Below are 17615 nucleotides of genomic sequence, written 5' to 3'. Positions count from 1 at the left end.
CTGAGGCAGGAGAATGGCGTGAACCCGGGAGGTGGAGCTTGCAGTGAGCCGAGATTGCGCCACTGCACTCCAGCCTGGGCGACAGAGCGAGACTCCGTCTCAAAAAAAAAAAAAAAAAAAAAAAAAAAAAAAAAAAAAGCATCCAGATATGACAAAATTCATAAGGCAAGTATGAAGGTCTGAAGTTGAGAAATACTAGTATAGCCTGTAAGGGTTCCCAAAGTTTATATATTGCTAATGTTTATTATTTACTTAGATGGTCCAAATTAGAATAATTTTTATGTTTTTACTTTTTAATTTCAGTTATTTAATTTAGAAAATGTTACTAGTCTTTAAAAATCACAAAAGTAGGCTGGGTATGGTGGCTCACGCCTGTAATCCCAGCACTTTGGGAGTCTAAGGTTGGAGAATCACTTGAAGCCAGGAGTTTGAGACCAGCCTGGGCAATATAGTGAGACCCCATCTCTACAAAAAATTATAAAGTTAACCGGATGTGATGATATGCCTATAGTCTTAGCTACTTGGGAGGCTGAAGCAGGAGGATCACTTGAGCCCGGGAGCTTAGGACTGCAGTGAGCTCTGATGGTGCCATTGCACTCCAGCCTGGGTGACAGAGTGAGACCTTGCCTCTCAAAAAAAAAAAAAAAAAAAAAGGAAAATCACAAAAGTAGTACATGTATCCTATTGGGGAAAAATAAAACATACAAACAATACAGGAGTGCATAAGTGTATAATAAAAGTGGGGGGTCTCACCACCAAGCCCTCAGATATAGTAAGTGTTAAGTTTTGGTATGTTTTCAAATCTTTCCTCTATTTCACCACTGTTTCTGTTACTTTATTGTTTTTTAGTTATTTTTAATGGAATTAATATGTGTTTGTAACTTTTTTCATTCAGCATTTTTTTATGAAAATTGTTTCATGTATGGCTCTATCTTTTTTGTCTTAATGGCTGTAAACTTAGAATGGGCATATTTAATTTATTGAATTTATTTTAACCATTTCCCTATTGATGGTCATTTAGATTGCCTTTGGATTTTCTCTTTCACAGTAATGTTTCAGTGAATACCCTTACTGGCTTTCAAAAACTAAACATCTTTCTCTTTGAAGAAAGGTATAATTTACTGAGTTCTTCCATTAAAGCAATTTTTTTGTGTGTTGTGTTGTGTTTTGAGACAGTTTCACTCTGTCACCCAGAGTGGAGTACAGTGGTGCACTAATAGCTCATTGTAACCTCAAATTCCTGGGCTCAAGCGATCCTTCTGCCTCAACCTCCTGAGTAGCTAGGACTACAGGTGCATACCACTGTGCCTAGCTAATTTTTTAATTTTTTGTAGAGATAGGGTCTTGTTATGTTGCCCAGGGTGGTCTTGAACTACTGGCTCAAACAGTTCTCCTGCCTCAGCCTCCCAAAATGCTGAGATTCCAGGTGTGACCCACCATGCCTGGCCTGGCAATTTTTTATACACATAATATGCAGGGGACAGTAACTATTACATAACTTATCAACATCAACTTTATAGTGATTTTTCATCACTTCCTTGGGCCTAAGGGCAACATTTTTAGTCATTGTTGACTGCCAAGTACTTTATTTGCTTCTACTGATGTCCAGCCCAGGATCACTTAAGATATTTGAATAGTGTTTTCAAAAGATTGTTTTAAAATTTATGCCTCAGTACTTCATTCATCTGCATGTGGCTGCTTAAAATATTCTGTGTCAATCACTGTGGGGTTATATTTCAGAGATTCTCACATGAAAATGTCAGCCTTTAGTTCAAATATGAATATGATCTCTGTCTCTAACTTCTTTTAAATCATAAAGATAACATCTAAAAATGTCCTTCAGAAGTTTAATTTTATATCTAAATTGCATTAGCTTGAAAGAATTTTCACCAAGTTTGATTAGCCTGTGTTCATGGACCTCTTATCTCACTAGTTTTTGTTTTTGTTGAGAGATGTGGTATAAGTCATGAGATTTATTCCCTTGTGGACTGAAAAAATGACATATGTCTGATCCTGTGCTGGTACTGGGAGTAGCAGTGTACTTAATTTTGCATGAGCCATATAGAATATTAATTCAAAATTACTACCAGTAAATTGTACCTACAGGTTGAATACTATATTTTGTTTTATAGTATGGTAAAGTGTTTTGATTTAAGTATCAACTAGACTGATGTGAAGGATAGCAGTGGTCCCTGGACTTGAATTTCAAAGTTTAATTTTCAAAAGGTAGTATAGGGGCCAGGTGCAGTGGCTAACGGCTGTAATCCCAGCACTTTGGGAGGCCGAGGCAGGTAGATAACCTGAGGTCAGGAGTTTGAGACCAGCCTGGCCAACATTGTGAAACCCTGTCTTTACTAAAAATACAAAATTAACTGGGCATGGTGGTGCGCGCCTGTAATCCTGGCTACTTGGGAAGCTGAGGCATGAGAATCACTTGAACCCAGGAGGCAGAAGTTGCAGTGAGCTGAGATCACGCCATTGCACTAGGTGACAGAGTGAGACTTTATCTAAAAAAAAAAAAAAAAATGTAGAATAGTGGGTTGATGTAGGGTTGACAACTAAACATTGTGACAAGTAAGGACATTTAAAAAAAAATTATAGCCAGCATGGTGGCGCATGCCTGCAATCCCAGCTACTCAGGAGGCTGAGGCAGGAGAATCGCTTGAACCCAGGAGGCAGAGGTTGCAGTGAGCCAAGATCGCACCATTTTTCTCCAGCCAGGGCAACAAGAGTGAAACTCCATCTCAAAACAAAACAAAACAAAACAAAAACAAACAACATTCATCTACTGTCCCTATATCATAAAAGGAAAGTAGCATTTATACCATAAGCATAGGAAGGACATAGTCTCAAAATAAAGGACAATAACTTTATTCTTTAATTTTTATTTTATTTTTTTGTTAGAGCCAGGGTCTTGCTGTGTTGTCCAGGCTGGAGTATAATGGTACACTCATAGCTCACTGTAATCTCAAACTCCTGAGTTCAAGAGATCTTCGTGCCTCAGCCTCCTGAGTAAGTAGGACTACAGGCATGTTGCCACCATGCCTGGCTAATTTTTTTTTTTTTTTTTTTTTTTTTGAGATGGAATCTTTCTCCGTCACCCAGGCTGGAGTGCAATGGTGCGATCTCGGCTCACTGCAACCTCCGCCTACCAGATTCAAGCGATTCTCCCGCCTCAGCCTCCCGAGTAGCTGGAATTACAGGCACCTGCTGTCATGCCTAGCTAATTTTTTGTATTTTTGTAGAGACGAGGTTTCACCATGTTGGCCAGTCTGGTCTCAAACTCCTGACCTCAGGTGATCCGCCTGCCTCAGCCTCCCAAAGTTCTGGGATTATAAGTATGATCCAACACGCCCGGCTACCTGGCTAATTTTTAAAAAATTTCTGTGGAGAAGGGGTTTCAGTATGTTGCCCAGGCTGGTCTTGAACTGCAGGCCTCAAGTGATTCTCCTGCCTTAGCTTCCCACAGTGCTGAGATTATAGATGTGAGCCACCACACCTGCAGGACAGTAACTTTCAACTGAATACTTTTTTGTTCTTTTTTTTAGTTCATAATCCTCATTTATTTATTTACTTACTATTATTTTTTTTTAGACGGAGTTTCACTCTTATTGCCCAGGCTGGAGTGCAATGGAGAGATCTCTGTTCACTGTAACCTCCGCCTCCTGAGTTCAAGTAATTCTCCTGCCTCAGCCTCCCAAGTAGCTAGGATTACAGGCATGCACCACCACACCTGGCTAATTTTGTATTTTTAGTAGAGATGGAGTTTCACCATGTTGGCCAGGCTGGTCTCGAATTCCTGACCTCATGTGATCCACCCACCTTGGCCTCCCAAAGTGCTGGGATTACAGGCGTAAGCAACTGCGCCCAGCCTATTTATTTGTTTTAAACCAGATTTTATTTTTAGAGCAGTTTTTGTTTTTGTTTTTGTTTTGGTGGGGACAAACCATATTCACACCATAGCAGGGTTCAAAGTAAATCACTTATATGGTCTGGGCACAGTGGCTAATGCCAATGCTTTGGGAGGCTGAGGCAGGAGGATTACCTGAGCTCAGGAGTTTGAGGCTAGCCTGGGCAACATAGTGAGACCTTGTCTCTAAAAAAAATTAAAAAAAAATAGCCAGGCATGGTAGTGCATGCCTGTAGTCCCAGCTACTCAGGTGGCTAAGGCAGGAGAATCACTCGAGCCCAGGAGTTTGAGGCTGTGGAGAGTGATGATCATGCCACTGCACTCCAGCCTGGGTGACAGAAGAGTGAGACTCTGTCTCTAAAAAAAAAAAAAAGCACTAATTGGGTAATGATTGTCTTCCTCTGAGTGGTAGAGAGAACAATAACTTCACGTTCCTTTTTTATTTCAACACATAATAATTGTACATATTTATGGATACATCATGATGTTGCAATACATATAATGTGTAGTACTCAGGTCATGGTAGTAAGCATGTCCATCATCTCAAACATTTATCATTTCTTTGTGTTGGCAACATTCAGTATCATAGTCCTTATTTTTATTTTCCATCATTTGGCCTTAAAATGTGGACTGTCATCTGTGTTGCCTTATCTCTTAGTATTCTGAGAATAGTAAACATTATTCCAGTGATTCATAAGGAACCTAGAAAACAAAATGCCAACCACATAACTAAGAATATTCTATTAATCTTATTTTCCCCAACTCTAAAATGAGTCATAGTCATCTCTCATAATGAAAATATAGTTAAATGGCCATTTCCTTGAATAGTTCTCAAAGACCTTCTAAAAATAAGCCCCACTATGCTGTTGTAACTTTGTAAATTTTTGGCATCTTAAATGTAGTGACAACATTGTCATTATTGCTAACGGAGTCATTATGAAACTATTTACTGCTGATAACTTTTTATTATAACTATCTCAAAAACAGATATTACATTAGTTGAAGACAACATTATTTTGTATTATCTTCAATTTGACTACTATAAATTTTAGTCAAGCTACATACTGTTATATATTTTCACAGTATTGGTAGAAGAAAAAGAAAGTCTATTTCCAATATTTATCTAGGTTTCTCTTCTACCAGCTGCCAACCAAAATTAATTTGCTATTTCTTATACTCTATGCTAGAGTAGAGTAGATAGTCTAGAATATAAGCCTATACCATCATCATAACACTTGTAGGAATTGAATACACACAGATGTGTGCACACACACACACATTTTTATTGATTCATAAGGAACCTAGAAAACAAAATGCAGCCTGATTCTTAGCAATTTTTTTAAAAACCTTATTTATTTTGAAGCATAACACAAAAGAAAGTACAGACATAAATACAGCTCAATAAATTGCCACAAAGCAAATATCCATGTAATGACCACCCAGCTTAAGAAATAGAATGTTGTCTGCACTCTGGGGTAGTTTTGCTTTTGAGCAAGAGCTTTTAAAAGAGCTTAGAAAAATAGTTGACAGGAAACAGCACTGATGTAAAGTGTAAGAGAATAAGCAAGCAGAAACCCTTTGAGAAGGCTGTAGCTGTAGGAGAAGCAGTATTCTAAAGGGAAGCCAAGTTTCATCAAGGGAAGGAAGTAAGCCAGGGGAGTTCAGTAGTGAGTGAATCTGTTGAAGATAAGATACAGAGTTGGGAGATTTTTATAGACAAACAAGTTCCAGAGAGCACTGTGAAGAAGTTTGGAGGAAGGGGTAGCAGCAGGAGTCTGCCATCTGTGTCACCTCCCTTCTGAGGACCATTATCTTTCTCAAAATTTTCCTTTTTGGTGATAATATCACTTTTATTTTTCTACTATTATTTTGATCTTTTTTTTGGTTAGTGTCTGTTGGACATAAAAATGCTCTAGGAATAAATTCTCGGTGTTGCAAAGTGAAACCAGCACTCAGGCAAAAGTTTTCTCAGCAAGGCAATTTACTGCTGCAGAAGGGTGCCACTTGTGTCAAACAAGATCACAAAAGATGACAATCAAGATCACCGAACAGAGAGGAGGTTTTTTTTTTTTATTTTATTTTTTTTATCCCTGACACGTAGTCCTTACCTCTGTGTCACTCCCCCATAGGCTGGGGTCGGACCACACAATCTGAGCTGACCCGATTGGCTACTTGCAAATATTTTTCTAAATATGGAAGGGAAGGGGGACATGAGGTACAGTGGTGAGATGTGCAGTTTTGGGGGAACAATGGTGCAGGTAACCAAGGGAACAGATGTGAGTTATTGATTAGATCTGACAGGAAGGGGGTAGGCTGTTTACAGTAACTAGGGGCAAGGAGACATGTAGAAAAAAAAAGTTGAGTTTGAGAACAAAGGACAAGGAAGTTAACAGGCTAAACCTTTGAAGATAAACTGATTCATTGTCTCTTATGGTGTCTTTTATTTTTTTCTGTTTGTTCTACAAGTATTAATATTTCCTGAGCTTTCTGTCCAGTCTTCCCTTCTTACTCTATATGATTTAACTCATTTCATCTGTTTTTTTCTAGCTAGTGCTCTGTACTCTTTATCTCTAGCCTAGACTTAACAAACATATTTTCCTGGCAAATAAAGATGATTTTTCAAATAATAATTTTAAAAAACCATCTGTGGGCCGGGCATGGTGTCTCACGCCTGTAATCCAGCACTTTGGGAGGCTGAGGCTGGTGGATCACCTGAGGTCGGGAGTTCAAGACCAGCCTGACCAACATGGCCAAACCCCATCTCTACTAAAAATACAAAAAATTAGCCGGGCGTGGTGGCACATGCCTGTAATCCCAGCTACTTGGGAGGCTGAGGCAGGAGAATCTCTTGAACCCAGGAGATGGAGGTTGTGGTGAGCTGAGATTGTGCCATTGTACTCCAGCCTGGGCAACAGGAGTGAAACTGTGTCTCAAAAAAAAAAAAAACACACACACACACACACACACACACACACACACACAAAACCCATCTGTGGTGGTTAATTTTATATATCAACTAGACTGGTCTGAGGGATGCCCAGATAGCTGGTAAAACATCACTACTGCTGTGTATTTGTGAGGGTGTTTCTGGAAGAGATTAGCATTTGAATATATAGACTGAATAAAGGCATCACAAATCCCTTGAGGGCCTGAATAGAATAAAAGACAAAGAGAGAGCAAATTTGTACTCGGCTTGAGCTGGGATATCCCTCAGGCCCTCCCTCAGGCCTTCTCATCAGACTGAGATTTAACACTGTTAGCTCTGTCGGCCTCCAGCTTGCACACGGCAGACTGTGGGACTTTCTTTTTTTTTTTTTTTTTTTTTTTTTTTTTTTTTTTTTTTTTTTTTTTTTTTTTTTGAGACGGAGTCTCGCTCTGTCGCCCAGGCTGGAGTGCAGTGGCGCAATCTCGGCTCACTGCAAGCTCCGCCTCCCGGGTTCACGCCATTCTCCTGCCTCAGCCTCTCCGAGTAGCTGGGACTACAGGCGCCCGCCACCACGCCTGGCTAATTTTTTGTATTTTTAGTAGAGACGGGGTTTCACTGTGGTCTTGATCTCCTGACCTCGTGATCCGCCCGCCTCGGCCTCCCAAAGTGCTGGGATTACAAGCGTGAGCCACCGCGCCCGGCCGACTGTGGGACTTTCTAGCCTCTATAATTGCATGAGCCAGTCCCTCATAATAAATCTGTTTCTATGTATCTATATTTTGTTGGTTCTCTCTGGAGAACCCTGACTAAATACACTGTTTAAAAAAGGAGTAAAACTTGCGCAGAGATGTTTAGAGCAGCTTTATTCATAGTTTATCAAAATGTGGAAGCAACCAAGGTGTTCTCCAGCAGGGGAAGGAATAAACTGTGGTATCTCCATAAAATGGAATGTTATTCTACACTAAAAAGACATGAGCTATCAACCATGAGAATACCTGGAGGAACCTTTGCATATTACTAGGTGAAAGAAGCCATTCTGAAAAGGCTATATACTGTGTGATTCCAACTTCATGACATTCTGGAAAAGGCAAAACTATGGAGACAATAAAACTATCAGAGATGCCAGGGGTTGGGAAGGAGGGTAAATTAATAGGTGGAACACAGGATTTTTAGGGCAGTGAAACTATTCTGTATGATATAATAATGGTGGATACATATCATTATTCATTTCCTTAACCCACAGAATGTACAGTACTGAAAGTGTACTGTTAGGTAAACTGTAGACTTTAGATGATGATGTGTCACTGTAGGTTCATCCATTGGAATAAATGCACCACTCTTGTGTGGGATATTGATAGTGGGAAGACTGCCCAATTAAGAAATCTGTACTTTCTACTCAATTTTGCTGTACATTTAAACTGCTGTAAAAAATAAACTCTGTTTTAGCCTGTAACCCCAGCACTTTGGGAGGCTGAGAGGGTGTATCACTTAAGGCCAGGAGTTCCTGACCAGCCTGGCCAACATGGTGAAGCCTTGTCTCTACTAAAAATACAAAAATTAGCTGGGTGCTGTGGTGCGTGCCTGTAATCCCAGCTACTCAAGAGGCACGAGAATCACTTGAACCTGGGAAGGGGTTGCAGTGAGCTAAGATCCTGGCACTGCACTTCAGCCTGGGTGACAGAGCGAGACCCTGTCTCAAAAATAAATACGTAAATACATAAATAAACTCTGTTTTAAAAAATGAGCAAAAGGCCAGGCGCGGTGGCTCACACTTGTAATCCCAGCACTTTGGGAAGCCGAGGCGGGAGGATCACTTGAGGTCAGGAGTTCAAGACCAGCCTGGCCAACATGGCAAAACCCCATCTTTACTAAAAATACCAAAATTAGCCAGGCATGGTGGCATGTGCCTGCAGTGCCAGCTACTTGGGAGGCTGAGGTGGGAGAATCGCTTGAACTCAAGAGGTGGAGAATGCAGTGAGCTGAGATCACACCACTGTACTCCAGCCTGGGCAACAGAGCAAGAGTCCGTCTCAAAAACAAAACAAAACAAAAAAACAGAGCAAAAGACTTAAACAGATACTTCACAAAATAAGATATCAAAATACCCCCAAAATGTGAAGAAAACCCTAGAATTGCTAAAATTAAAAAAGTACTAACAATACCAATTATTACTGACAAAGATGTAGAGTACCTGGAGCTCTCTTAATTACTTGTGGGAGTGTAATTGGTCCAATAACCTTGGGAAATGTTAGGCAGTTTCTTTCCCCCTCCCTTCCCCTCCCCTCCCCTCCCCTCCCCTTCCCCTCCCCTTCCCCTCCCCTTCCCCTCCCCTCCCCTCCCCCTCCCCTCCCCTCCCCTTCCCCTCCCCTCCCCTTCCCCTTCCTCTTCCCCTTCCCCTTCCCTCCCCTCCCTTCCCTTCCCTTCTTCCTTCTTTTTTTTATTTCTTTTTTTTTTTTTTTTTTTTTTTTTTTTTTTTTTTTGAGACAGAGCCTCACTCTGTCACCCAGGCTGGAGTGCAGTGGCGTGACCTCCGCTCACTGCAACAACCTCCGCCTCCTGGGTTCAGACGATTCTCCTGCAGTAGCTAGGATTGCAGACATGCACCACTACACCTGGCTAATTTTTGTATTTTTAGTAGAGACAGGGTTTTGCCATGTTGGCCAGGCTGGTCTTGAACTCCTGACCTCAAGTAATCCTCCCACCTCAGCTTTCCAAAGTGTAAGGATTACAGACGTGAGCCATTGCACCCGGCCATGTTAGGCAGTTTCTATTAAAACTATATATATCCTATGATCTAACAGTTTTACACCTGGGTACTCAAGAGAATGCTCAAGAGAAATGAACATTTACGTGTACCTTGCTATCTTTGTGTAAGAATTATCTTAGCACTCTTATTTGTAATAGCTAAAAACAGACAGATGAGTACATGAATTGTGTTACAATAATATAATGAAATACTTTACAGCAATGAGAAAGAACTATAATTCGTAAACAACATGAATGAATCTCACCGTGTTAAGTTATAGAAGTCAGAAGGCACAACTAATATATGGTTGGAATTGTTAGAATAGTGATGGTTAGACAGGCAAGGCATGGATATTGACTCAGTTCTTAAACTGTTTTCTGTCTAGATCTAGGTGGTGGTTACAAAGGTATATACATATATAAAAATTTGCTGGTCACTTATGTGTATATTTTTCTGTGTAGGTTATGCCTCAATTTAAATAAAAATGATAGGTTTTCCTTTTTTCATTTTTTTTAAAGATGGAGTTCGCTCTGTCTCCCAGGCTGGAGTACAGTGGCACAACCTCAGCCCATTGCAACTTTTGCCTCCCGCATTCAAGCTATTCGCCTGCCTCAGCCTCCCAAGTAGCTGGGATTACAGGCACACACCACCATGCCCGGTTATTTTTTGTATTTTTAGTAGAGACGGGATTTTGCCATGTTGGCCAGGCTAGTCTCGAACTCCTAACCTTAGGTGATCTGCCCACCTCGGCCTCCAAAAGTGCTGGGATTACAGGTGTGAGCCACCGTGCCCGGCCAAAGAAATATTTGACATTTTAGTTTTTCATGTTTTTAAAAAAATTTTTTTTTTTTTTTTTTTTTTGAGACGGAGTCTTGCTCTGTCACTAGGCCAGAGTAAAGTGGCGTGATCCCGGCTCACTGCAACCTCTGCCTCCTGGGTTCAAGCCATTCTCCTGCCTCAGCCTCCCAAGTAGCTGGGACTACAGACATGTGCCACCACGCCCAGCTAATTTTTGTATTTTTAGTAGAGATGGGGTTTCACCATGTTGGCCAGGATGGTCTCAATCTCTTGACCTCGTAATCTGCCCGCTTCAGCCTCCCAAAGTGCTGGGATTACAGGCATGAGCCACCGTGCCTGGGCTTTAATGATAGGTTTTCAAACTCCACATAAAACCATCCTTTCTCGTTGCCTGTTTTTTTGCCAGTCATTTCCAGCTTTGACATCATTTTTGGTTCTTTGCTCTTTTTATTCACCATTGGCTCTCAGAGGATTCATTTATAAAACTGATAATAGATCCTAGTAACATTAAAATATATCTGCCTGATCAAAGATATAGTCACAGACCTTTTTTAGTAATCAATAAATATATATTCCTGCCAGTGCTTAGCACTCTACTACATAGTTTCATCTAGATACACTCCTGTCATCTTAGACTCACCTTCATTAAAGAGCTTTACTCTCCAGCATTTCCTGATATGATAGCCATAATTTCTCTTATCTTCAATCAAAACCTTGGAGTAATTTGATTTTTCTCTCTTCCTTATTGCGCTAGCCAGCCACTTTACGTTTGTTGTTGTTTTAAAAAGAGATCGGGTCTTGGCTTTGTTGACTCTTAACTCCTGAGCTCAAGGGAACCTCCTCCCTCAGCTTCCTGAGTAGCTGGGACTTCAGGCATGCAACGTCACACCCAGCTTTAGCCAGCTATTTTACCAAGTTTGGTTAATTCTTTTATTGGCACCTTGAATCCATCTATTCTTTTCCATTCCTGTTAGTATTAACCTACTTTTTTAGTATTTTTTACTAAAATGGCTTATGCATTATCTCTTAATTCCTACAACTCTGTGAGTACTGTTCCTATCTAGAGATAACTTGTTAATATTTACCATTTAGTAGGTGGCACAACGAGGGTACAAACTCAAGTCCAGAGCCTTCATACTTCAATATTTTATGTCATTAGCTTTAGAATATAAACGTGTTGAAAGTTGAGTGTAATCACAATATGAAAAAATTAAAATAGAAAACACCCAGCTGGGCATAGTGCCTGAGGCCTGTAATCCCAGCACTTTGGGAGGCCAAGGTGGGTGGATCACCTGAGGTCAGGAGTTCAAGACCAGCCTGGCCAACATGGTGAAACCCCATCTCTACTAAAAATACAATAATTAGCTGGGTGTGGTGGCGCATGCCTGTAATCCCAGCTACTCAGGAGGCTGAGGCACGAGAATCACTTGAACCTGGGATGCAGAGGTTGCAGTGAGCTGAGATCATGCCACTGCAGTCCAGCCTGGGCGATGGAGTGAGACTCTGTCTCAAAACAAAAACAAAAACAAAACACTCAAAATTTCAAATAGGTTTTTCAAACTACTCCCTTTTTGTTTAGTTGCATGGTGTAGTGGATAAAAGCACAGACTTACAGAAACATCTAGTTTGAGTCCTAACTTTGCCACTTATAAACATGTGACCCTTACTCAAGTTATACTAACTATGCTTTAGTTTGCCCCTCTATAAATAGAAGATAATTTGATATCTACCTTAATAAGGTGGTTTGTGATAATTGAGACTTTGTATGTAATGACTTAATAAGCATAAAAATGTTCCTGATAATCCCAGGTACATAAAAAATGTTCTGTGAAGTTAGCTCGTTATTAATATAATTTAGTGGTGTTTGGACATTTTAGCTAAGGGCTCTTGTTTGGAACACCAATAAATAAAGGAGACCAAAAGCATTATTTCACTAATTCAAATATATATCAAAAGTTCTTTTACACTCCCTGGCACCATAATCCCTCCCATTCACTCTGTGCCCCACTTCCCATACCCAGATATACATACTGTATATCTGATAGAATTATAAAGGTAAGTGAAGAACATATTAGAAAGTTAGAACTTTCCGGCCGGGCGCGGTGGCTCACACCTTAATCCCAGCACTTTGGGAGGCTGAGGTGGTGGATCGCCTGAGGTGAGGTCAGGAGATTACAACCAGCCTGACCAACATGGTGAAACCCTGTCTCTACTAAAATACAAAATTACCCGGGCATGGTGATGCATGCCTGTACTCCCAGCCACTTGGGAAGCTGAGGCAGGAGAATTGCTTCAACCCAGGAGGCGAAGGTTGCAGTGAGCCAAGATTGCACCATTGTACTCCAGCCTGGGTGACGAGCGAAACTCTGTCTCAAAAAATAAAAGGAAAGTTAGAACTTCCCATCATGTTAAAATTTTCTATAGAGCAAAATGTGTATACTTTTTTTTTTTTTTACAGCTTTTCGAAAGATTAAAAAATAATACTTAATGTAAACTTTGGTGAATTCAGCAAACTTTCTTCTTTTTTCTTTTTTTTTTTTCTTTTTTTTGAGATGGAGTTATGCTCTTGTTGCCCAGGCTGGAGTTCAGTGGCATGATCTCAGCTCACTATAACCTCTACATTCTGGGTTCAAGCGATTTTCCTGCCTCAGCCTCCCAAGTAGCTGGGATGACAGGTGTATGCCACCACGCCCAGCTAATTTTTGTATTTTTAGTAGAGATGGAGTTTCACCATGTTGGCCAGGCTGGTCTTGAACTCTTGACTTCAGGCGATCTTCCTGCCTTGGCCTCCAAAGTGTTGGAATTACAAGTGTGAGCCACCACACCCGGCCGAATTCAGCAAACTTTCTAAAATAACTATTCTACCATATTGAGTCAAACTCTTCTACCTAGGTTCAAGGTTTGTCTAATAGGATTTCTGTTTCTTTTTCCCTTTCACTCAATATAAGCTTTTATCTCAGATTCTCATATGAACTCACACCCTATTATACTCTATCCTGTCTTCCCCTACTGCTGTTCATTTTTAGCCATGATGCTCATCCTCCTTCTTTCATTAGCGCCCAGCTCTTTTCAGTTTATTTTTACCCAGCACTTGGCATATTTGTGGCACCTTAACTTTTTCTTCCTATTCTGTCGTTATCTATAAAGTTCTTCTCAAAATGTAGACCACAAACTGTTTCTGGTCATGATGAGATAAAGGGCTTACATCACTATGTAAGTCAACTATAGCATACAGCATACTGTTTCGTTTAGCTGACTTTTTGAGCAAGATTTTTTCTTTTTTTTTTTTTTTGAGAGGGAGTCTTGCTCTGTCACCCAGGCTAGAGTGTAGTGGCGTGATCTCAGCTCACTGCAACCCCCACCTCCTGGGATCAAGTGATTTTCCTGCCTCAGCCTCCTGAGTAGCTGGGATTACACGAGTGCTCCACCACACCCAGCTAATTTTTTTTTTTTTGTACTTTTAATAGAGATGGGATTTTACTATGTTGGCCAGGCTGGTCTCAAACTCCTGATCTCAAGTGATCCGCCCGCCTCAGCCCCCCAAAATGCTGGGATTACAGGCATGAGCCACCGCACCCAGCCTTTAAGGAAGATTTTCTTTTTTTTGTTTTTCTTTTTTCTTTCTTTATTCTTTTTTTTTTTTTTTTTTTTTTTTTAGATGGAGTCTTGCTCTGTTGCCCAGTTGGAGTGCAGTGGCGCTATTTGCAACCTCCACCTCCTGGGTTCAAGCGATTCTCCTGCCCCAGCCTCCCAAGTAGCTGGGATTACAGGTTCCTGCTACCATGCCCAGCTAACTTTTGTATTTTTAGTAGAGTTGGGGTTTCATCATGTTGGCCAGGCTGGTCTCAAACTCCTGACCTCAAGCAATCTGCCTCCCTTGGCATCCCAAAGTGCTGGGATTACAGATGTGAACCACCACGCCTTAAGCAAGATTTTATTGATGAGAGAGCAGTGTATTGATTCGTATTCTGGTGCAAACTCTCTTATCTTGTTAGAGACCAACACTTCCAGTAAACTCGTCTATACCATACAAGTTAACATTGTAATTCTGTCAGATATACAGTATATTGATGGGGAGTGGGGCAGAGAATGAAGGGCAGGGGTTATGCTGCTAGTGAATATTAAAAGACTTTATTCATTGGTTTTGGCCTTTCAGCATCTGAATTTCTGTTCTGTATTTCTGGAATTCATTCTTTTATTATTTTTGGTGGGAAGCTTAACCTGCTTGTTACAATAGCCAAGTACTTGCTTTGTCAGCCTCCCTTTTGCTATGACACGTGAGCTGTGGACTTGGTCTAGCAAATGCACCAGTACAGACAGCATCTTTGGAGCTGGGGACATGGAAAAGGAGGAACCGCGTGGACCCGGTCTGTGGTGGTAGTAACAAATGCAGTGGTGTTTTCCCAGGGCCAAGTCTGCTACAGTTTTGAACGTCCTTGGTTGTGTAGCCCATAAATTGGTTTCTCTGAAGATTATTATCCACCAGATATCTTTTCATAAATGTATTTTTTACTTAAATTAGCCAAACTAGGTTTTTGTTGCTTCCAGCTAAGAACACTGACTGAAAAAAAGACTAACAAAAGAAAACAAAACACCTTATACTGTTACAGTTACTTTAAGCAAGCTGATCACAAGCAAATCTTGTTTTCTCTTAAATTACACATGAAGTGTTTTTTTTATTTTGAGGCGGAGTCTCACTCTGTCACCCAGGCTGGAGTACAATGGCGCAATCTTGGCTCACCGCAACCTCCGCCTCCCGGGTTCAAGCGATTCTCCTGCCTCAGCTTCCCGAGTAGCTGGGATTACAGGCATGCACCGCCACGCCCGGCTAATTTTGTATTTTTAGTAGAGATGGGGTTTCTCCATGTTGGTCAGGCTGCACATGAAGTTTTAAAAATGTTTTAGGCTTGCTCTGTGAGACATGTAGACAGTACAAATTCTAAATAATAATGATTTCATTTTAGTATTTGCATTTTAAATTTTCAGTGTGTTTTATGGACCATGTGCTGCTATGTATGCCTGAAGAAGTACTTGAAATGCAAATTTGGGGAGACTTTGCCATATAAATGCTTGGCTGGATTAAGCGCCTAATTAGGATGGTTTTTCAACAAGTTGGAGTAAGCATGCAATCGGTGAGTGCTCAAAATTCATTTTTTAAATCCCGACATTTAGATATTTTAAGAATTTTTTCTGAGAAAATGAAATAAATCTATATATGACCAACATCTTGAATTCAATATGTTTATGTACTGTTTAATTTGCTTTCTATTTAAATCATAGAAGTGAATCTTTTCTCAGCATCTGAAGTAAGGAAGTAACTTTCTGGGTTACATTGAAAACTTACCAGTATTCATGTGACCATTAAGAGCAATATATTTGTTATTAGTGAGGAAAAGGCTTAAATAAGCAGAAAAGTCATTGCATAAAATATGCTTGGCCAACACTTGACAGCACTCTTAATGTTGTAGAATCATTAACATTGAATGCTGTTATAATGTGTTTAAACAACACAGTTGTTTAAAAGGTAAGTCATGTCTCTTAAAAATAACAACTATTGAAAGAAAAAAGTTACAATAATGATTGTTCTGTGCTAGAGATGTTAGTTTTTACCTTGACATTTTTTTATAAGTATTTTCTACTGATATATAAAGTTTGTTTAGACCTATAAATTCTTAGAGCATTGTGTCAAGCACATTTTGTAGAATATTTTGTTTTACATTTTCAAATTCATTTTTTTCATGGCTATGACATAGAATTAAATTTTATTTATTGAAGATACAGGCAGGTTACATAATTTGAATATGGGTATACTTTTTTTTTTTTTGGACAGGAAGTCTTGCTCTATTGCCCAGGCTGGAGTAGAGTGGAGCAATCTCGGCTCACTGCAACCTCTGCCTCCCAGGTTCAAATGATTCTCCTGCCTCAGCTCCCCAAGTAGCTGGGATTACAGGCTCACACCACCACGGCCAGCTAATTTTTGTATTTTTTAGTAGAGATGGGGTTCCACTATGTTGGCTGGGCTGGTCTTGAACTGACTGCCCACCCTGGCCTCCCAGAGTGCTGGGATTATAGATGTGAACCACTGTGCGTGGCAGAGTATGGGTATACTTTTTAGTGCACTTTTACTTTTTTGTTTTTGTGCCTGAACTTTGAATCTCCCCAACTTCCAAGGTTATGTCTGTTTTCTTCGGAGATTAAAAAGTAGAGAACCAAATAAAATTATCTTTGTTTATAGCTGCATAATTTTGGGATTATTAGCTTGAGGATAAGCAATAGGAAAATGACTTGTAAATTTATTGGTATTTTCATATCTTTCAGATATATGTTCCTATGTTTTAAACTTCACTTAGTGGCCAGGTGCAGTGCTCAGGCCTGTAATCCCAGCACTTTGGGAGACAGAGGCAGGAGGATGGCTGGAGCTTAGGAATTCAAGACCATCCTGGGCAATATAGTGAGACCCTGTCTCTACAAAAAATTTAAAAAATTTAGCTAGGCATGGTGGCACATACCTCTAGTCCCAGCAATTCGGGAGGCTGAGGTAGGAGGATTGCTTGAGCCTGAGAGGCAGAGGTTGCAGTAAGCTGAGATTGTGCCACTGTACTCCAGCCGGAGCAATAGAGCAAGACCCTATCTTTAAAAAAAACAAACAAAAAAACTTCACTTAGCTCAGTTTTATCATAGTGTGGATTGACATTTTAGTAATGACAGCAAAAGTTTCTTTTTCTCTTGCTTGCACAAGGAAGGGAAGTTTTTGTTATTTATGATTTCCAAAAACCAAAGCTTTATAATTTCTATTTATTGTAATTTTAGTAAGAAGTATAGTTTAATGGTAAGATTGTAGGTCCTGGATTTAAACACACTTGAATTTGAAATTTGTCTCTGTCAGTTATTGCCTTCATCTGCAAAGTAGCTATAAGAATTGCTACTGCTATAAGAATTGTTACCTGTGGATTAAATGACAGTGTATGTAAAGCATCTAGCACAGTGGCTTGTACAGTGTAGGTACATTCAATAATAGTTTCTTACATTTTTGCTGTTACTAGCCTCCCACCCCAAGACAGGTCAATGTGAGTAGTGCTAATTGAGGCCAAAGTGCAGAATTCTGTTTCAGGCACAGATAGCACGCTTTATTTAGCTTGTTCACTTTAAGCTGGAAAATGGGTGCCTTTCACCAAAGAATGGACCAGCTAAAGGAGGATTAACTTGTTCAAAATATTGTAATTACAACTGAGAGT

The 17615-nt window shown here is 40.2% G+C and overlaps 1 protein-coding gene across 10 annotated transcripts in view; it reads left to right on the top strand.

The window, feature by feature from the left end:
* MTFR1 (mitochondrial fission regulator 1) overlaps positions 1–17615 on the top strand; it is a 141744-nt gene that overhangs the window by 9749 nt on the left and 114380 nt on the right. For 9 of the 10 annotated variants that reach the window (XM_063643265.1, XM_055286215.2, XM_055286213.2 and 6 more), the window contains exon 2: positions 15367–15512. In XM_063643265.1, the coding sequence (XP_063499335.1) occupies positions 15447–15512 (66 nt within the window). In that variant the 5' untranslated portion in view covers positions 15367–15446. Of the gene's footprint in view, positions 1–2904; positions 3013–15366; positions 15513–17615 lie in introns of all 10 variants that reach the window. The other variant, XM_063643264.1, reaches the window with a different exon arrangement.

The sequence above is a fragment of the Symphalangus syndactylus genome, chromosome 7 (genome assembly GCF_028878055.3).
Source record: "Symphalangus syndactylus isolate Jambi chromosome 7, NHGRI_mSymSyn1-v2.1_pri, whole genome shotgun sequence".
NCBI lineage: Eukaryota > Metazoa > Chordata > Mammalia > Primates > Hylobatidae > Symphalangus > Symphalangus syndactylus.
This window is presented reverse-complemented; position numbering and strand designations above follow the sequence as displayed.